At 30.4% G+C, this 16956-nt stretch overlaps 1 protein-coding gene and 1 long non-coding RNA gene across 5 annotated transcripts in view; one reads left to right on the forward strand and one right to left on the reverse strand.

Annotated features, from left to right (window-relative positions):
• The window catches only part of LOC130902398 (uncharacterized), a 124153-nt gene that overhangs the window by 49719 nt on the left and 57478 nt on the right, over positions 1 to 16956 (forward strand). The gene's annotated exons all lie outside the window — the stretch shown is intronic.
• The window catches only part of LOC130902356 (insulin-like receptor), a 150154-nt gene continuing 138147 nt past the window's right edge, over positions 4950 to 16956 (reverse strand). For all 4 annotated transcript variants that reach the window (XM_057814468.1, XM_057814459.1, XM_057814452.1 and 1 more), the window contains 5 exons: positions 15056 to 15282; positions 14813 to 14952; positions 14527 to 14739; positions 14189 to 14445; positions 4950 to 12496 (listed from right to left, as the gene is read on the reverse strand). In XM_057814468.1, the coding sequence (XP_057670451.1) occupies positions 11515 to 12496; positions 14189 to 14445; positions 14527 to 14739; positions 14813 to 14952; positions 15056 to 15282 (1819 nt within the window). In that variant the 3' untranslated portion in view covers positions 4950 to 11514. The remainder of the gene's footprint in view (positions 12497 to 14188; positions 14446 to 14526; positions 14740 to 14812; positions 14953 to 15055; positions 15283 to 16956) is intronic.

The raw sequence follows: 16956 nt of genomic DNA on the forward strand, positions 1-16956 counted from the left end.
CAAACACTGTTTTTGTTTCTTTTCCTATTGTTTTGGAAAACTACTCTTGTAATATCTCTTTGTTTTTGTTCCATTCGTAATGTTAATTAATCAAACAATGTACCGTAGCCCAACTCTCAACGACTTTAATCACGATCACCGATCTGGCCAGTCTGGGCCTGGTTTGATATTATTTATAGATAGATAAAATTAGATAAAATACGATTTAGGTACAATGAGATTTACATAATTGTATATTACTTGCAGTATACAAGTCGCATTTTACTATTTATTTATAACGTATATATACATCAAATCATTCCTCTTTACCTAATTTTAAGATTTCTCTCATATAGAATAAGTGATTTTCATTTTTATTCTGACAGATACTCGCGTCCTTTGTAGTTTATTGTGAAGAAAACTCTTGAATTATTTATCCTCCTCTGTATTACACAATTGTGGTTTGGTGATGCAATTTGCAGTATTTTTTTATTCCATTTTTTAATTTCCTCAACTGGTGTAGTGTATCTGCAAGAAAGAACGCTTTATGGAAAAGTTCTTGGTTTATGTGCACTATTTTCTTCAATTTACTATCATTCAGTACAAGAAGATTCATGAAGCTTGTGCAAAAAATAAAATGCACTGCATCTATAAAATAAATTTCTAGAACGATTCGCTTTTTTAAATGGACATAATTAGTCTGTCGTATACAGTATCGTTTTTCACCCCAGGATAGAATAAAGAATTTAATCTATGAGATCAGTTATTCACAGAAACTCAGTTGTTGAATAAAAGGCTTTGCACATTATATTATTGTAATTTGAAGGCAGATTTTATTTGATGACAATTCTTATATTCGTAGTGTTCATGCTTTTGTCTCTTCAAAAGTACACATCCGTACTTTTTTAATGGTAGACAAAGACTAGACACTTTTCTTGTTAGGCTAAAAACCTTTCCACGAGGACTTGCTGTTGAGTTGGCATTCCATTTATAGTTTTGTTTTATTATATTATTTAGATTTTTCTATTTTACATGTAATCTTAAGCACACAGCTTAACATTGTTTCTCAGGATTCTCAGGTCTTCGACCCCAGTTGAAGAATTTATAACTAATACTGGGATAAATTGAACAATTAATATTAAATAAGACATCAGATTAATTGAAATATGAGGAAACTTAACTGCTCAAGGATGAAAATTGTTGTTGCTCTCGGCTATGGTCTAGCAAATTAATTTTCATTTTTTATAATAGAATGACAAAAATTACTTATTAAAATAACTTACAATAACTGTAGGTATAAAAGTGAAAAGTAACAATAAATTTTCTTAATGGATAATGTAAAATTCCGTTTCTACTATAACATGATCATCATGAGAATTTAAATTGAAACATCGCATCTGCCAGAAAATAACGCGGCCTTTTGCTACAACAATTTTATATAATAACTGGTGCAGAGCAACAATTTTTAAGAACAATTTACTAAAAATGAGGACCGGAAGGGGGAAAATTATTAAAATAAAAAAATCAAATTTAAATGTAATAAATTATTTGCAGAGCACCTTTAATGTCAACTTATTAGATTTTCGCAAAAATAATTATTTACAACAAAAAAATTCGTCATTTACTATATACATTATTACATTATTGTTGTTGTCGTCGATCTCGTTAATGTAGATTGTAGGTGAAGGATTAGTACCTGTCACCATTGCGTTTTAAGGAATCTGCAGAGCAATTTAATCCACACCCACATCCAGCAAAAATTATTTTTAGTAAACCCCATTCTTATGGCGATATTTCTCTTCCGAGTCATGTTTGAATTTGCAAAAATACTCTTTTAAAGTGTTCAATAACGGCATCCGCAGTAAGTGGTGAAGATGGCAGTTTAACGCGTGTATTTTTAGCAGTTGCTTTCAAAAAAAGTTATACCTTAATACATTAAGATATTTTATTTTTTGGGAGGCACCGTATAAAGCAAGAGTGCATGTGACACCAGCCTAACAAATTTCACCGATATTTTTGCATTAATTTTTAAAAACTGTTGCAGCATTTTGGAAGTCTGTTCGTCTTTCAAAAGTTTTTGCAAACACGTTTTGATACGTTGGAAGAAAGCTGACATCGTGTCTCAACCATGTAAGAACAGAATATCCTCTTTATACTTTGGTAATATTTTACCTAAGGTCTTAGAAGAGTACGTTTTTTGCGCCATTTTCTTCAATATATTTTAAAATCTGCTCGATTGCTGCATCTATTTGTATTGTTTACTGGATGAATTTTTTTCTCTCTGGATCTGCTTTAGGACTGTTCTTAAATGCATGTAACAATCCGCGTGATACTTAGCTTCCAGAGCTACTAAATCTAACACGCCTACAATTCGTTTATGAATATTACGACAATATTATATTCACTTTTTTCTTCACTTATCAAATTCAAAATAGTTTTCTTATAATCAGAAGTAGTGACGTAGCCGATTTGTTATCTTGATGATTCGTATTTTCTTCTCTCCTTCATTTCATCCGCTTTTCTCCACATAAAAAAAACACCTATTTTTCAAATCAAAATTAATTAAAGTAGTCAAGTTTTTTGTAGGTGGAGAGTATACTGATGTGTTCTTTTTTTTAAATAAGAATTAATGGATCCTCTAATGATATAGCATACTGACAGCACGTAGACAAATTCGCGAGTGTTTAAATACTGAGAAAATTCATCCACTCTTTCCGCAGAAGCAGCTTTTCATGTTGGTATTCCTCTAGTGACTTTTATAATATCTCATAGTTCAGACCTTAATTCAGAATTACATCCGATTTTATTACAAATGAGGCAATTTATACTTACTTATATTATCACTATTCGATGGTTCACCCATTTTAATACGAGGCTGTAACAACAAATATTACTAATATTAATAACTTACCTTTATATCATAATAAATTAATGATTTATATAAGGTCGGCAACTAAATACTTCGCTTTTTAATGATAGAGAGTCTTACTTCATCTTTTAAGCAACTTATGTTAGTGCTGTGATACTGGTCACATTGACGTAACTTTAGAGGCAAGTAGCTCGTAATTTTTATTAAAGCTATTACTTGTGTTCATTTTAAATGAAGTGCAAAAACGAACACTTTCGTTATTTATAAGTTTATGGTGCTGATTGCTTAACATATGGCATGTGTCAGAATTGGTGTAAAAAATTCCGTTCTGGAGATTTCTCCCTCAAAAATGATCAGCGTTCTGCTCGGCCTACTGAAGTTGATAATGACCAAATAAAAGTCATAATTTGCGATATAGACCTTAAACCTCTTTCTTCAAAATAATCATCACTGGGTACTGTACAGTCATAGTGCAAAAACGGTCACAGAGCAAACACGATGTGCTAGCACAAACCACATCGAAAGCTGAAAAACAACAAGAAAAGCTCATGCTGTCAGTTTGGCGGGATTACAAAGGTGTTGTGTTTTTTGAGCTGCTTCCAACTAACCAAATGATCAATTCTGAATGAACAATTAATTAAACTGGATCAAGCAATGAAAGAAAAACGGCCAGAATTGTCAAATCGGAAAGGTTTAGTGTTCCAGTTTGCAGAATTATTTGAATGTTCAAACTTTCACAAATGACGACGACCTTCAATCGCATCTTCTACAGTTTTTTGCTAATAGGACCAGAAATTTTATGAGCGCGAATTCACGAAGAAATAAAGATGGTTAAAGGTCATTGAGCAAAATGGAAAATACATAATTGATTAAAAACTATTCTTTGTTAAAAAATGTATTTTATTTTATAATATAAAACCGAAATTACTTTGTCGCCAAACAATATTATTAAATTTTACCATTACATTCTAACTTTTAACGTCGATTTATTATATACTATGAGATTGAGTATTCATAATTGTTTTCATAAGCATGCAATATAAATAAAAAACAAATATTTACTATATATGCCACTATTTTTAAAGTTTGTAGAACATTTATTGTAAATATACAAAAATCAGAAATTAATTTTTTTTCGGAGCGAACAACAGCTACGTATTAAACCTAACAAGTTGCCACGTGTACTATTCTGTCAGGGCAATAACACCCAGCAGCTGCTGTTGTCCCCTCTATTTCATCATCATTGGTATACCAGCGGTACCATTAAGACTCAAGATCAAGTTTGTACAAGTTTTTTTTAAAATATAAATTTAAACTAATATTAATGAAGGAAAACTCCAAAAAAAATTAATGATTTATAATAATAATTAAAAAATTGGGATCGTACAATTTTTTTACATACCTTTATACTAACACATTTCCAAAGTTATATAAATTCATTGACTGGAAATTTATCTAAAAGAACATAAGATGTTATTAAGATGGGAGTTACTCTATGGATATTTTACATTAGCAGTATTGCATAATGTCTAATTATAATTCACATTTTTTTGCCACTTTGAATATCCGAAATTAATCCATTGATTTATATAAATTCTTTCATTTTGCGAATTTTCATATTTGTGTTCATTTTATTTAAATAAATTATTGGGATAAATAGCGATGTAATTTGTTTTTACTTATTAGCTTGCTCATTATTGTTTTATATGTGATATTTTTTGCGGGTTTTCCTCCCGGAGACTTAAAATCAACAATTAACAAAAGTTATTGTTTCATTTTTATTATTATAATGATGTTTAAACCCTTTGATAATACATTTTACTTCAATTTCATGTTATGTGGTTTGTTCCCATTCTTGTATTTTGTCTATACTTACAATCATTTTTTCAATTTTTTCTCAACAGATATTCTATTTATTTTTCTGTAGTTTTTAGTGATTAAATACGTTGTTTCTATTATAAACATCCCTTCACTAAAAAAGGTGCATCAGCACATCATTTATTCAAGAGATAGGCAGCCAAAGTGCCTAACAATAAATTTAATATGAAAATCGAAGTAGAAGTAATAAATCATTTTGGGGTAGAAATAAATTAAACAGTCATAACTTATTTTTATTTTATATAAAATAATAGAGAAATGTACATTATGTCACAGAGTACAAAATATAATTAAAAATATAAATAGTAATAGGTACAAAGGCTAATAACATAGTTTTCAACATATCTACCAAATTGTGGTAGGTAAAAGGAACTGAGACTCGGACTGCGATGTAGTGATGACTGGCATTTGATATTTTCCATTTAATGTCATTGAAGAAATCTACACGTATCAGTACAGTAACGTTTTACCTAATAAGGCATATATCCCACCATACATTATACTTAAAATATCAATAAGACAAGTATTAATAATAAAGTTTCTATATTATTTCGGGGCGACCTAGCTAAAAGCTTAAATATCTAAATTCAAATGAACTTATAAAGATTATCGATTTACTGGGTCCGCTTGAACCCTCCATAGCTCCGGCGAATAAAAAAACTTAATTTCGTTTGTGAAGCGTACGCGCGTTTGCCGAAAAAAAGAGCAAGAGCAGAATAACAGATAAATAATCAGCATATATGAATTAACTAAATATCCATATTATAATCACTTTCAGTAAGAGTGGAAAAACTATGAAGGAAACTATTAATATTTTAATACAACAACACCGCAATTGCTGAGATTCTCAGGTTTAAGGAAAACAATTACAGAAAATAAAGTAGAACATTGGATTCATTTGCTGTTCTATTTGTGATAAAGTGGAGTAACTTTAAAAATGATTCTAATATCATTATGATACATAAATGAGATTGGTAGAAATGTGATTTTTAAATTTTTACTTAAATATAAAGTGATAATTGGAGGTAGAAGGGTGAAAATTAGTGTAATTTATAGTGTATATTCTTCTGTAATATATTCTCGATTCGCCGTACAATTATTACTAAAATACTGTTATAATTTCCTATTTCGGCTATTTATCTGTTATTTGCAGTTTTTGTTTATCTAGAAAATCAGTATCCATTCCAAAATTTTTATGTTGTGATGCGATGTACTAAATCAAAAACTAAAACTAATTATTTACTTAAAGAATATAATTAATATTGATAAAATTAGAATGCTGCGTTAAATATGACAAGCATGCAAAAACTACAACCTCTATTAAGATTATATTCTAAATTTAAAATAAAAAAATCAGATATGGATACTAGTTTTCTTATTCTTTACTAATCCTACGTTTAGGAATAGAAGAGTTGATCACATTTCAAAGCTGTAGACATAAAGAAATGATACGGAAACTTGGTATCTTTCTAAAGTATATATATTCAATATACAAATCAGCTCGTGACATATTGAAATTTTTTAGTTAAAATCGTGTATTTTCAGTTTTACATCTGAATAAATTTAGTGAATTTCTATTCCGAAAGCTAAAAACTTCATGAATTGGCACACAAGATATTTGAAGTTTCCCTATCATTTTTTCAACATGAAACTCCTCCATTATTGTCATAGTCTTGAATTTTTTTTAATAAGGACTTCCAACAAATGCATTAAAATAAATATCACTATCTTTGGTAATTTCAACTTAAATCTATTCTTAATTAGGTCATGTCACGTCTTTCACTGAACAATTTCAGATCTGTAAGAATACTTTTATAATCTATAATTAAGAATAAAGAAACGAATTAAGGACTAACTGGCACAAATAATAACAGGTCTAAAATGTCAAATTTCAAAGACAGTATCTACACATTTTCATCTGTACTATCTTCGATTAAAATAATTTACTTCATAAATTACATCTTCAATTCAAATTTCCACAAACCACATTATTTCAAAAATTGGAAAAAGTTATGTTTAAATGCTATACATAAAATCTTAATATCTCTGTAAAAATAAAGTTTCATTTATATTGTATGTATATTTGAAACATGTACGAATTAGATAAAGCTGACCCGTTGAGAAATAAAGTAAATTATGTTACTAAATGAAAATAAGAGTGGTGATAGTTATAGGAATAAAAGAAATTTAATGTTAAAAAAATTCTATTTTCAACTATCGAAAAATTTCCAATAAATGATGACACATGTGATTGTATTATTGTATTATGTACAACTTTTTACTATTTTCAAATTAATGCACCGTTAAAGTATTTACATTTTCAATTTTAACTACATTATAGTGCCGTTAGACCCAATTTAGACAATTTGTATGCATTCTTAAGGTAAAGTTACCAGAGCTTTCTATTTTAGACTTGACTATAAATATTAACAGGCCCCCAAACCAAAATGAAGCACATTCATCATCAAATCAAATTATTTTTAGCAATATTACAAATTAAGAATTAAATGATTTTTTAGACAATTGAATTAATACTTTTGATTAATTGATTAATATCAAAACTTTCTTTAATGTGGATAATACTTGGGTACAATAAGTTTTAAAACGTGAAATGTGAAAACAAATTTTATATTTTCAATTTCACTTGACATTTACTGTCATTAGAACATTAAGGAGTTAATTCATTATCGTTTGGCAACCCTGTATCAATAAAGAATACTTACATATTATCAACATAATCACGATACTATTATTTAATTTTAAACAAATTAAAATTTAAACGTAAAACGGGGACAGCGAACACCACAAACAAAAAATTACCCTGAAAAACTCTTAATTTCACTTTAGATATATTTATAGAGTTTGAGTGTATACAATTATCATCATTTTAATTATTTTTGATCGTTTTAAGCCACCTCATTTCTGATTTATTATAATTTTTTTTTTATACAAATGCAATGCATTTTAAATGTCATACTCGATAATACAGTTGCTTATTATTGTAGAAAAAGTTTTGATAAATAAAAGTTCAGTGGTGCACAGAAAATTGATAGGAAAGGAAAAGTTGGAATATTGTTGGGAAATAATTACATTTTCTAGTGCCTGTGATTAAAATCGTGGCCTAAAAAGTGAGACAGTAAAAAATAATAGCTGCTTTCTATTTTTATCAAAACTCAGATTAGTCTTAATGCGTCATAACAGTCAATGCAAGTTCCTTTTCACTGTCACAAGTTAGACCTAAATGAGTTTTTACGAGTAAGCTTGAGATCGTGTGCTTTAGTGAGTTTTGTGAACATTTTTGTGACCTGTGCGGATATCACGTTGTCAGATCTTATCATTAAAATAAGCAAGTAATTACACAATACTTAATGATTGCAAACGGTCATTGATGTAAATGAATTTATAAATAATATTATTTTAGTTATGTCGTTTCTTTCGCTGCGAGTAACAGGGTTGAATCGCCACTGATAATAGTGAATTTTATGTGGTTATTGAGAATATTAACTCATATTACGCGTTCCTTTTATTCACTGAGTAGTGACGTCGATATCTGAGAATTACATACTCATATAACTGAGTGTCTCAGTTTACTTGAATGTAATTGGAAAGCAGCTATTATATCTAATACATATGTCTAATAACCATCATGGTGTAGCTAGAGTTATTCTGGAAAGAATCAGAGAACCACTAAACAACAAACTAAGAAAAAATCAAGCTTGATTCATAAGTAGTAATTCTTGTTGTTTTGACCATATTGCGTCGGTGAGAATATTAGTGAAGTAAACAAAAGAACAAAATGAAGATAAAAGCATTTGACTCATTGTAATAGACTGAATAATAAGGAAAACAGAGGATAAAAGATGAGAGATCAACTGGAACCTATTTTAAAAATTGAAAGACCTTGAATTTAAAGATGACATATTTCTATTAACAACAAAAATAAGTCACATGCAAGAAAGAACTAACAGGCCACTTAATAATTCAACACCAGTGGAACTGAACATTAACAGCAAAAAACAAAGATATAAAGATACAGCAAAACAAGTACTGAAAGTGCTATATACTTAGAAGGAATAGAAATAGAGGAAGATGAACAATTTTGCTATTTAGGCAGCATAATACATACAATAGGAGGTACTGAAAGTGATAGAAAAAGAAGAATAGGGCAAAACGCTTCTAAGTCGTTATATAAAATATAGTCTTCAACAAGTATCCCAAGAACAACAAAATTAAGACCATTACAGAGCAATGTAAAATATGTTCTATTATATGGGGACGAAACTTGGACATATAATAAAAAGATGTTTCATAAAATTCAAACGTTTATCAACGGATGCCTATGAGTTATCTACAAAATTTTCTGGCCAAATAGGGTAAGTAATGAATACCTTTGGAACATACCGGATGAATAGAAAATTCACGTAATGATCACGAAAAATGAAGATGGGTACGTTATACACTACGGAAACCAGCAACAAACATAACCAGACAAGCATTTAATTAGAATAAAAGAAGTAGAAGGAAAAGAGGCAGACCTGTACAAACATGGAGCAGAACTATCGAGAAAGAACTGCAATAGATAAACTTAACATGGTAAGAAGCTATATAAAAATTGAAAAAAGAAGAAAATGGAGAGCCCTTGTCAACAAAATTGACGAAACCCATACAACGACGCAAGAGGATGGCGAATTCATTTACCACAGCTGCTGAAACACTGACAGGTACCCTTTTCCCAATGAATGCTATTTTACGATGATGATGAACCATCATGGTGTCAGACCTGTCCTTTGTGAAGACTCCTACAAAAGTAACAGGAAACCACAGTTGTAAATTGTTTGATAACAGCCGAGTAGTCTCAGCGCCCACTAACTAAATATTTCAAAGTATTCATTTGCAAATTCTACAAATAATGTGGTTTACAAAAACACCCTTATGGATAATCATTATATATTGTATTATGATCGATGTTTTCAATTTTCCTATTTGAAAAAATATTTATACAAATTACTATTATTCTTATTTTCTAAATGTTTTAATCATGGAAAATGTGTCTAAATGAGCATGTGCTTAAAAATAACCCTAAAAACGTGCTGGTTACCGAAGATAACGCACAACTCCTTGAAAATTTAAGTCCAAGTTTGGGACCTTCAAGAAATAGTGAACGTGTCCTGAATATCAATATAACGATGTTGTCAACAAGTTTATAAACTAATTTGTTAAATTATGTGTAATATGTGAAAACCTGGTGTTTGCTTATATTTCTTACTTTTACTTTGAAGTGCTAGTGCTTTTTAGATGGAAAAATGTCAGGATCTGGTGAAAAAATTGCAAACTTTTAAATGAACATTAATTTCGGTCAGCAGTTTTAAAGGAACCATACATGAGGACGATTACTACACTTGTATCTTATACTTTTTATTTGAACCATTGCGCGTAAGCGGTATGACTCTAGTAGAGCAAACCATATCCCTTTCACAACTGAACAATTAAGTCCCTTTCCCTATTCCTGTTAGTGATATAGGATTACTAGACAAAAGCCAGTAAAAAATTATGCACATCAATTTCTGTAGCTGAGTACAGGATATTAGGATAATTAATTTAATGTGTACTGCTACTCCATGTGATTTGGATACAACAAAGTTTTAGATAGTACGTGTAAATAAAGAAATACCTTTATTTTGTAATGATCTAGAAATTAATGTATTTAGTGATAATTTGTCTTCATTTTAAGTCTCTTTAAAAAAAAAATCACATTGATTTTCAGAGGAAAGAGACCTAAAATCAAATAAATTATCACGAAAAACATATAAACCGATCTAAGAAGTAAAAAGTTGAAGAAACTAATGTAAATAATTCTGGACCACCTTGCATATGTCTAAAGTACGTTGTTTAATTATTCAAAATTATAGAATATCGCTGTAGAAATGATTTAGAATTCCGGAAAGGAGTCAAAAATGTATTTGAAATTCTAGTACTGTTTCTGAACATGAATCTGTAATGAGTGGCTTATTAACGTCAATAGAGTAACAACTTTTAACTAAGTTTCTCAAAGTACAGAGTAGATTTACAACATTGTCCCTTGGATTCTTCTATATAAATGGAAAAAATACTTTTACACTTTCGAAATTCTTATGCTAAATATTTACAAAATACTGTCAATTGGGACTTTTCTGTCGCTTTGTATTATCCGAATTACGAGACAGAGTAAAACCAGTCTAATAAAACAAAACAAACATAAATTTCATTATAATCTCATGTTTGTTCTGTATTCTACAGCTTGAAAGCTAATAAGATATCTAGTTCGCATTTCAACTGCTTATTATTATAAGAATGGGAAATTAAAAATAAAAATTGAATGTTTCCAGTAAAAACTCAGCAAAACAATACAACTATCTTATAAAAATTTTACTGTTGCACTATAATTATTAAATTTTATTTAATTAATTCCACATTCTAAAAGTTGTAGAATTTTTATGCTTTGAATAAACAAACTAGTCGAAGATGTATATATAGAATATTGATAATCCAAGATACTAAAAATACAATGGGTATGAATACTTTCATTATACACAGTATAAGGTAATAAAAAGGAAAGAAAAACAGCTGAAAATATTTTTCATGTAATAAAGTAAAATAATTTCATGACAGTACGTATTGTTTATCGTGTATCTCTACTTTTTTTATAAAAAAATTGGAGTTATCAATATTCAATGATTTATATGGTTTCAAAATGTACAGTTTATAACAATGTTAATGCTGAGTATCAGGCGTCGATAAATGATATGTGGCTAGCACTGTGTCGTTGCGGCACCATTAGTAGGACACCCACTTACGTATCCGTTGGCAGTTGTAATCACTCCACCACTTTCAGTTATACTAGGAAACTGATGATGAGTGTCTATATCCAAATCATCAGAGTCTTGTGAATGGGATGGCATGTATCCCTTTAGTCTCTCAGCTACAGTCCTTAATGGAGTTGTTTGATCATCCTGGCTTGGGGAAGGAGTGTGTCGAGAAGCTCTAGCCTCTACTCCAGCAGGACTGTGATAGAACGAAACATCAGCAAAGGTAGGACTTGCATCTTCCAATAGAAGACTACATAGTTTAAGAAAAGTAGGTCTTGATGATGGTTTATGCTGCCAACAATACCTCATTAAAGTATATAATTTATCTGGACAATTTTCGGGTCTCTCCATAACTCCTCCATCGATGACGTAACGCAAAACTTGATCATTGGCTAGTCCTTGATAGGGTTGTGATGCTAACGTAGCCATTTCCCACAATACAACACCATAACTCCAAACATCACTACTACTTGTGAATACACCATCTTTAAGGCTCTCAGGCGCCATCCATCTAACTGGCAATAAGCCTTTAGTTCCTTTTCGGTAATAATCAGTCTCATAAATATCTCTGGTCATACCAAAGTCGCCAATCTTAACCACCAGATTTTCAGAAACCATACAGTTTCTAGCTGCCAAGTCCCGATGTACGAATTTTTTGGCTGAAAGATAGGCCATACCATCTGCTATTTCAATAGCCATTTGCAGGATTTGCTTTAATGTTGGAGGATGTTTGTTGTGGTTGGGATTGTAGTTTTCCATGTCGGGTCTATGCGACCGAAGATAAGACTTCAAATCTCCGTTGGCCATTAATTCCATTATCACAAGAGTTGGTTGACCTTCAGACACTACACCTAATAACCTTACAACGTGCGTTGTGTCGAAAGCTTTCATTACAGAGGCCTCATTCAAGAATTCCAAGCGTTCCCTAAAACAAAATATATGTAATATTTTGTAATATTTTTAGTAGTACAGCCAATAGAATGTAATGAAAATCATATAAAAAAATACACTACTATCACATAAGCCGACGCCTACATTTATAAAATTATCATCAAAATCTCACATTCCATTTCAAATAATTTCTCAATTTTACTGAACTTTTTTCTTAAATTTGTCATTTTGTCAAAATTTTGTGTAGTTCTATTTAAAGATTCGTTTTACAATTTTTCATTCTATTAATTGGCATTGAATTGCAAATGCATGCAAGTAACAATGGAATGTGAGGTAATATATCCACTATATGATTGCTTCAAGACACTGAGTAAAAAATATATAAAAAGTTTTGGTTACACCCAAACCTTGAAAACATCAATTTCAAAAATATTGTATTGTTTCTGAACAAAATAACAATGGAAAAAGAGGTATAAAAACTGATCAACGGGGCAATATACAATGTCCTTTGGAGGGACTAACCAGATTCATATATTATATGAGTATAACCAGAGAATAAAACTATTTTGGAAAGTCCTCGGGATTCTGCCATAGCTAAATAGTGGAACATCATTGGTCCTGGATACATTTTACATTGGAATAATTAGAGATAGAAATCAATCTATTGCCATTTTATACTAAGTGACCATCCTTCCAATGAACTTGTTTGGAGGGATTTTGACAAAAAGGTGAAATATGAGCTTTGAATCTTTTTTATTGCAACTATTAGAGAAAAAAAGTTGAATAACATTTTAGAGCCACCACCAAAAAAACTTAGGTAGATATATTACAGCTGGCAAACTTTTCTCCTTGCCTTCACCAGACACGCTCCCGTATATCTGGAGCTTTAAGGGTAACTCTAGTTTCATCGGAGAACAGAACCCGATTCCAATCATTGATGCTCCAATTCTGATGTAGTGTTGCAAAATTTAATCTCTAAACTTTGTGTTTTCTAGTAAGCAAGGGTTTAATGGCTGGTCTTCTGTTATTTGACTCTGCTTCATGTAAATGTCTTCTAATTGCTCGAAACGATATAACGATATTTGATACATTTGATAATTCATTTTTTAGCAGATCGTTGGTGACTGTCCTGGTCTTCGATGGTACGAACCCGTTTCATTATGTCGCCTCGCTTTTTAAAAAATGTTTTAGTCAAAACGAAGTTTAATACGAATTACTGTCAAAACAAGATTATGTGATGCTATAGTTAACTTTAATAACAACTGTCACTGTCAAACAAGGTCCATGGCCTACTTGTCGTACAGTAAGTTATCAATAAATAAAGAATATCGAGAAAAACATGAGTGGTGCGTTAATTTTCTCCGGGAGTTTATTTTATAACAATTTTGTATGATTAAGATGTTTATTCTGATTAAAATTTACGAGATTTTATACATTTTATAACAAGAATGTTTTGCAATTTTGTGTAATAAAAATTTTCAATTGGTCAGTGGCGTATCTATATCGAGCCCTTAATTTACTATAATCGTAATAGTCTCGTGATAGAAAAGTTAATTCCAAAGTCACAAGTACGCCAAGCAATCAGGATGTATCTTTAAATCATACTGAATAGTGATGATCGTTTTAATGTAGGTAAATGTTAATTAACATGTACTAGTAAATATTCAACAATCTAAAAAACAGTTTACAGATGTTGTATTTCTTTTCACTCCTTTTTTTCACTAACCTTTCTGTTGCATGAAGAGGTACAGTTTTTACAGCACATCTAACTTCTGCAGCACCTCTAATATCTTTAGCAATTCCATCCCAAACCATGCCAAAACTACCTTGTCCCAATTCTTTGTCCACTATAATTTGATCCCTAGAAACTTCCCATTCATCCATTACATAAGGATGCACTCCATATTCAGGATTTATGTCCCTAGTTGCAACAGGTTTCTTTTGGGATTTTCTGTACATCCACAATCCGAATAGAAGAATACACTTAAAAAAATAGTTGTTTTTACTAGTAACAAATACACTACAACTCAAATTGCATTATCATCTAATACAAAATATACTTACTACAAAGAAAATAGATAACATTGTCGATACTATAAGCGCTGTATTGGAAGATGGCTCTTTAATATGAAAGAAAATGTGCATGGACTGCTCTTTTCTAGTAGCTGATCTTGCGTATACACATAAACTGTAGTTACCAGGAATTAATTTTGATACAGTATAGTAAAAAGTTGTGTTTTTATCTGTTACATTGAGACACTCTGGAATTGCTTTAGCCTGAAAACATATAGTACCATATAGTTCATTTGTAGAGTATGGAGTGTAATATGAATATGACTTAAAGACTTACATTATCAATATCAAGCCGTTTGTATTCCACGATATAAGCGAAGATGTTTCCATTAGGGTCTGTTGGTTGGATCCAGGACAATTTTACACTATCTTGATGTTTCTCAATCAAAGTTAAATTTCTAATTTGATCTGCACCAGCTAAAAAATATTTTTCGATTAATAAACAAATTGATTTTTATTTAAAATAAAAAGCCACATTATACAAGGAGACTTTGGCTTGTGAGTTAAAGATGAATATTACCTTTATCTTTAGTCCTTTCAGTTTTTTTGGCAGGAACGCTACATTCGTCATCACGGCAAGCTCGTACATTGATTTCATATTTTGTATAATGAGTTAGATTTGTTACATAGATCGAAGTGTTTACGGTCTTATAATAAAAAACTATGTCACTATTATTCATTTGCTTTTGTGGGGAATTCTGAGATTCTTGTATGGTGGAATTGGTATACAGCACCGATCTTTTAGGCCTAGAAATACAATTTAACGATTATTGTACCAATTATATATTTTAAAAAATGTTTTATACATTTTTATCACTATCGACAAAACAAAAACCAATCGTTTCTATTAACAGTGATGGCATATGCGTAATAAAAATCCAGGTGTATATCAGTCATATTCTCGAGTTCAATAGGTAATAAAATAAATATTTCATATGCACATATAGCTCACAACAAAATACCACACAACGCCATCTACAAGAAGTGGCGGTGATTATTTCTCTATCGCTTTGTGCTGTTCGGATACTCTCGACAAATTTCTAGAGGGGATATAAAACATTCGCGAATTCAAGTCACTTGTACATATTAGTATTGTTTAAGGTATTTGGAAGCGCCAAAATTAATATTTTAGTTTGAGTGTTAGTGAAGTGTAAAAGTTTTAAATGGCTTTGGTACAAAACAATTCTACCCCCGAAAATATTTTATTTGAATTGGAAATAGGAGTGAAAGCACCGCAACCATCTGATAACGTAAACTTGAAATTAGTGTTGTCTACAGATAAGTTATTAAACGTGTCACTTTCTTCTCTGGACCACACTGCAGAACCCTCTACTTCTCAAAGTAATAAAAATATGACTCCTAAAAAATGGAAGTCGGCGAAGAAAATTACCAAACGCCGGAACGCTATCTACCAAAGTCATCCTACGTACATTAGGGTAGATTATATCAAGCCCAGTAAGACTTTCAGACCCAATGAGTTTCCGCCTGCTAAAATTGTTGCTACAGAACCTAATTTTTGTTGCTGCTTAGAACCGTACTGCAAATATTGTTCAAAGTGCGTATTCAAGACATCTGAAGAGAAGAGCAAGGATAAGTCCTTCGAATTTTATAGGATTGACTACAAAAAAGATGAAAATTCTTCTAAACGATGTCATGAATAAGTGTTAATAATATAATATTTTTTTGGCGTAAGAAAATACTACAAATTTATAATTTTAGTTTAAATCTAGAATTATTATTACATTATTAAAATATTTCTTTCGTCAAAAAAAAAATTAACTAACATTTTTCAAACCATAATAAAGACTTTTTAATATCTCTATTCCTGTATGTTTGAAATGGCTTTAAAAAACTGTTTGTTTCGATAAAATACCAAAGCTATGTGTAATCCTTTTGTATATGAGAACGCTGGTCTCTTTTGATTATTGATTGAATTGTTTTGCTTTGTTTGCAATTGTTTTGACTACTGTTCCTTATCTCGATTAGAATGAAATTTGTAATCTAATTGTAGTTTTACTTATTACCTTCGCTTAAACACAAAGTACACACAAATAAAAAACAAACATATTGTATGAAAAAAGTTACTAACTCATAAACGTTGAAACGAGTTTGATTAATACACTATTTGTGTTCCAAAAAATTATTTATTGCCATTTTTATGAACAGACAGCAATTCTTCTACAAAATTAAATTATTTTACAAAGGGGATTAAATGTTGTTTGTTTATATCTTACAACATGTTCTCCAAGTGGTGTGGTTCCCAGTCAGCGTTTTTCTCTAATCTTAATGCCTTGTTTATTTTTATAACTTATCAATGTGCAACTTCTGTATAGAATTAATTGAATAAATACCTGGGCTATTATTCAAGTGGCCGCCAATAGTTTATTATGTTATTAATTTTTAACGTGATTATGTAATAAT

This window comes from Diorhabda carinulata, chromosome 1 (assembly GCF_026250575.1).
Source record: "Diorhabda carinulata isolate Delta chromosome 1, icDioCari1.1, whole genome shotgun sequence".
Classification (NCBI taxonomy): Eukaryota; Metazoa; Arthropoda; class Insecta; order Coleoptera; family Chrysomelidae; genus Diorhabda; species Diorhabda carinulata.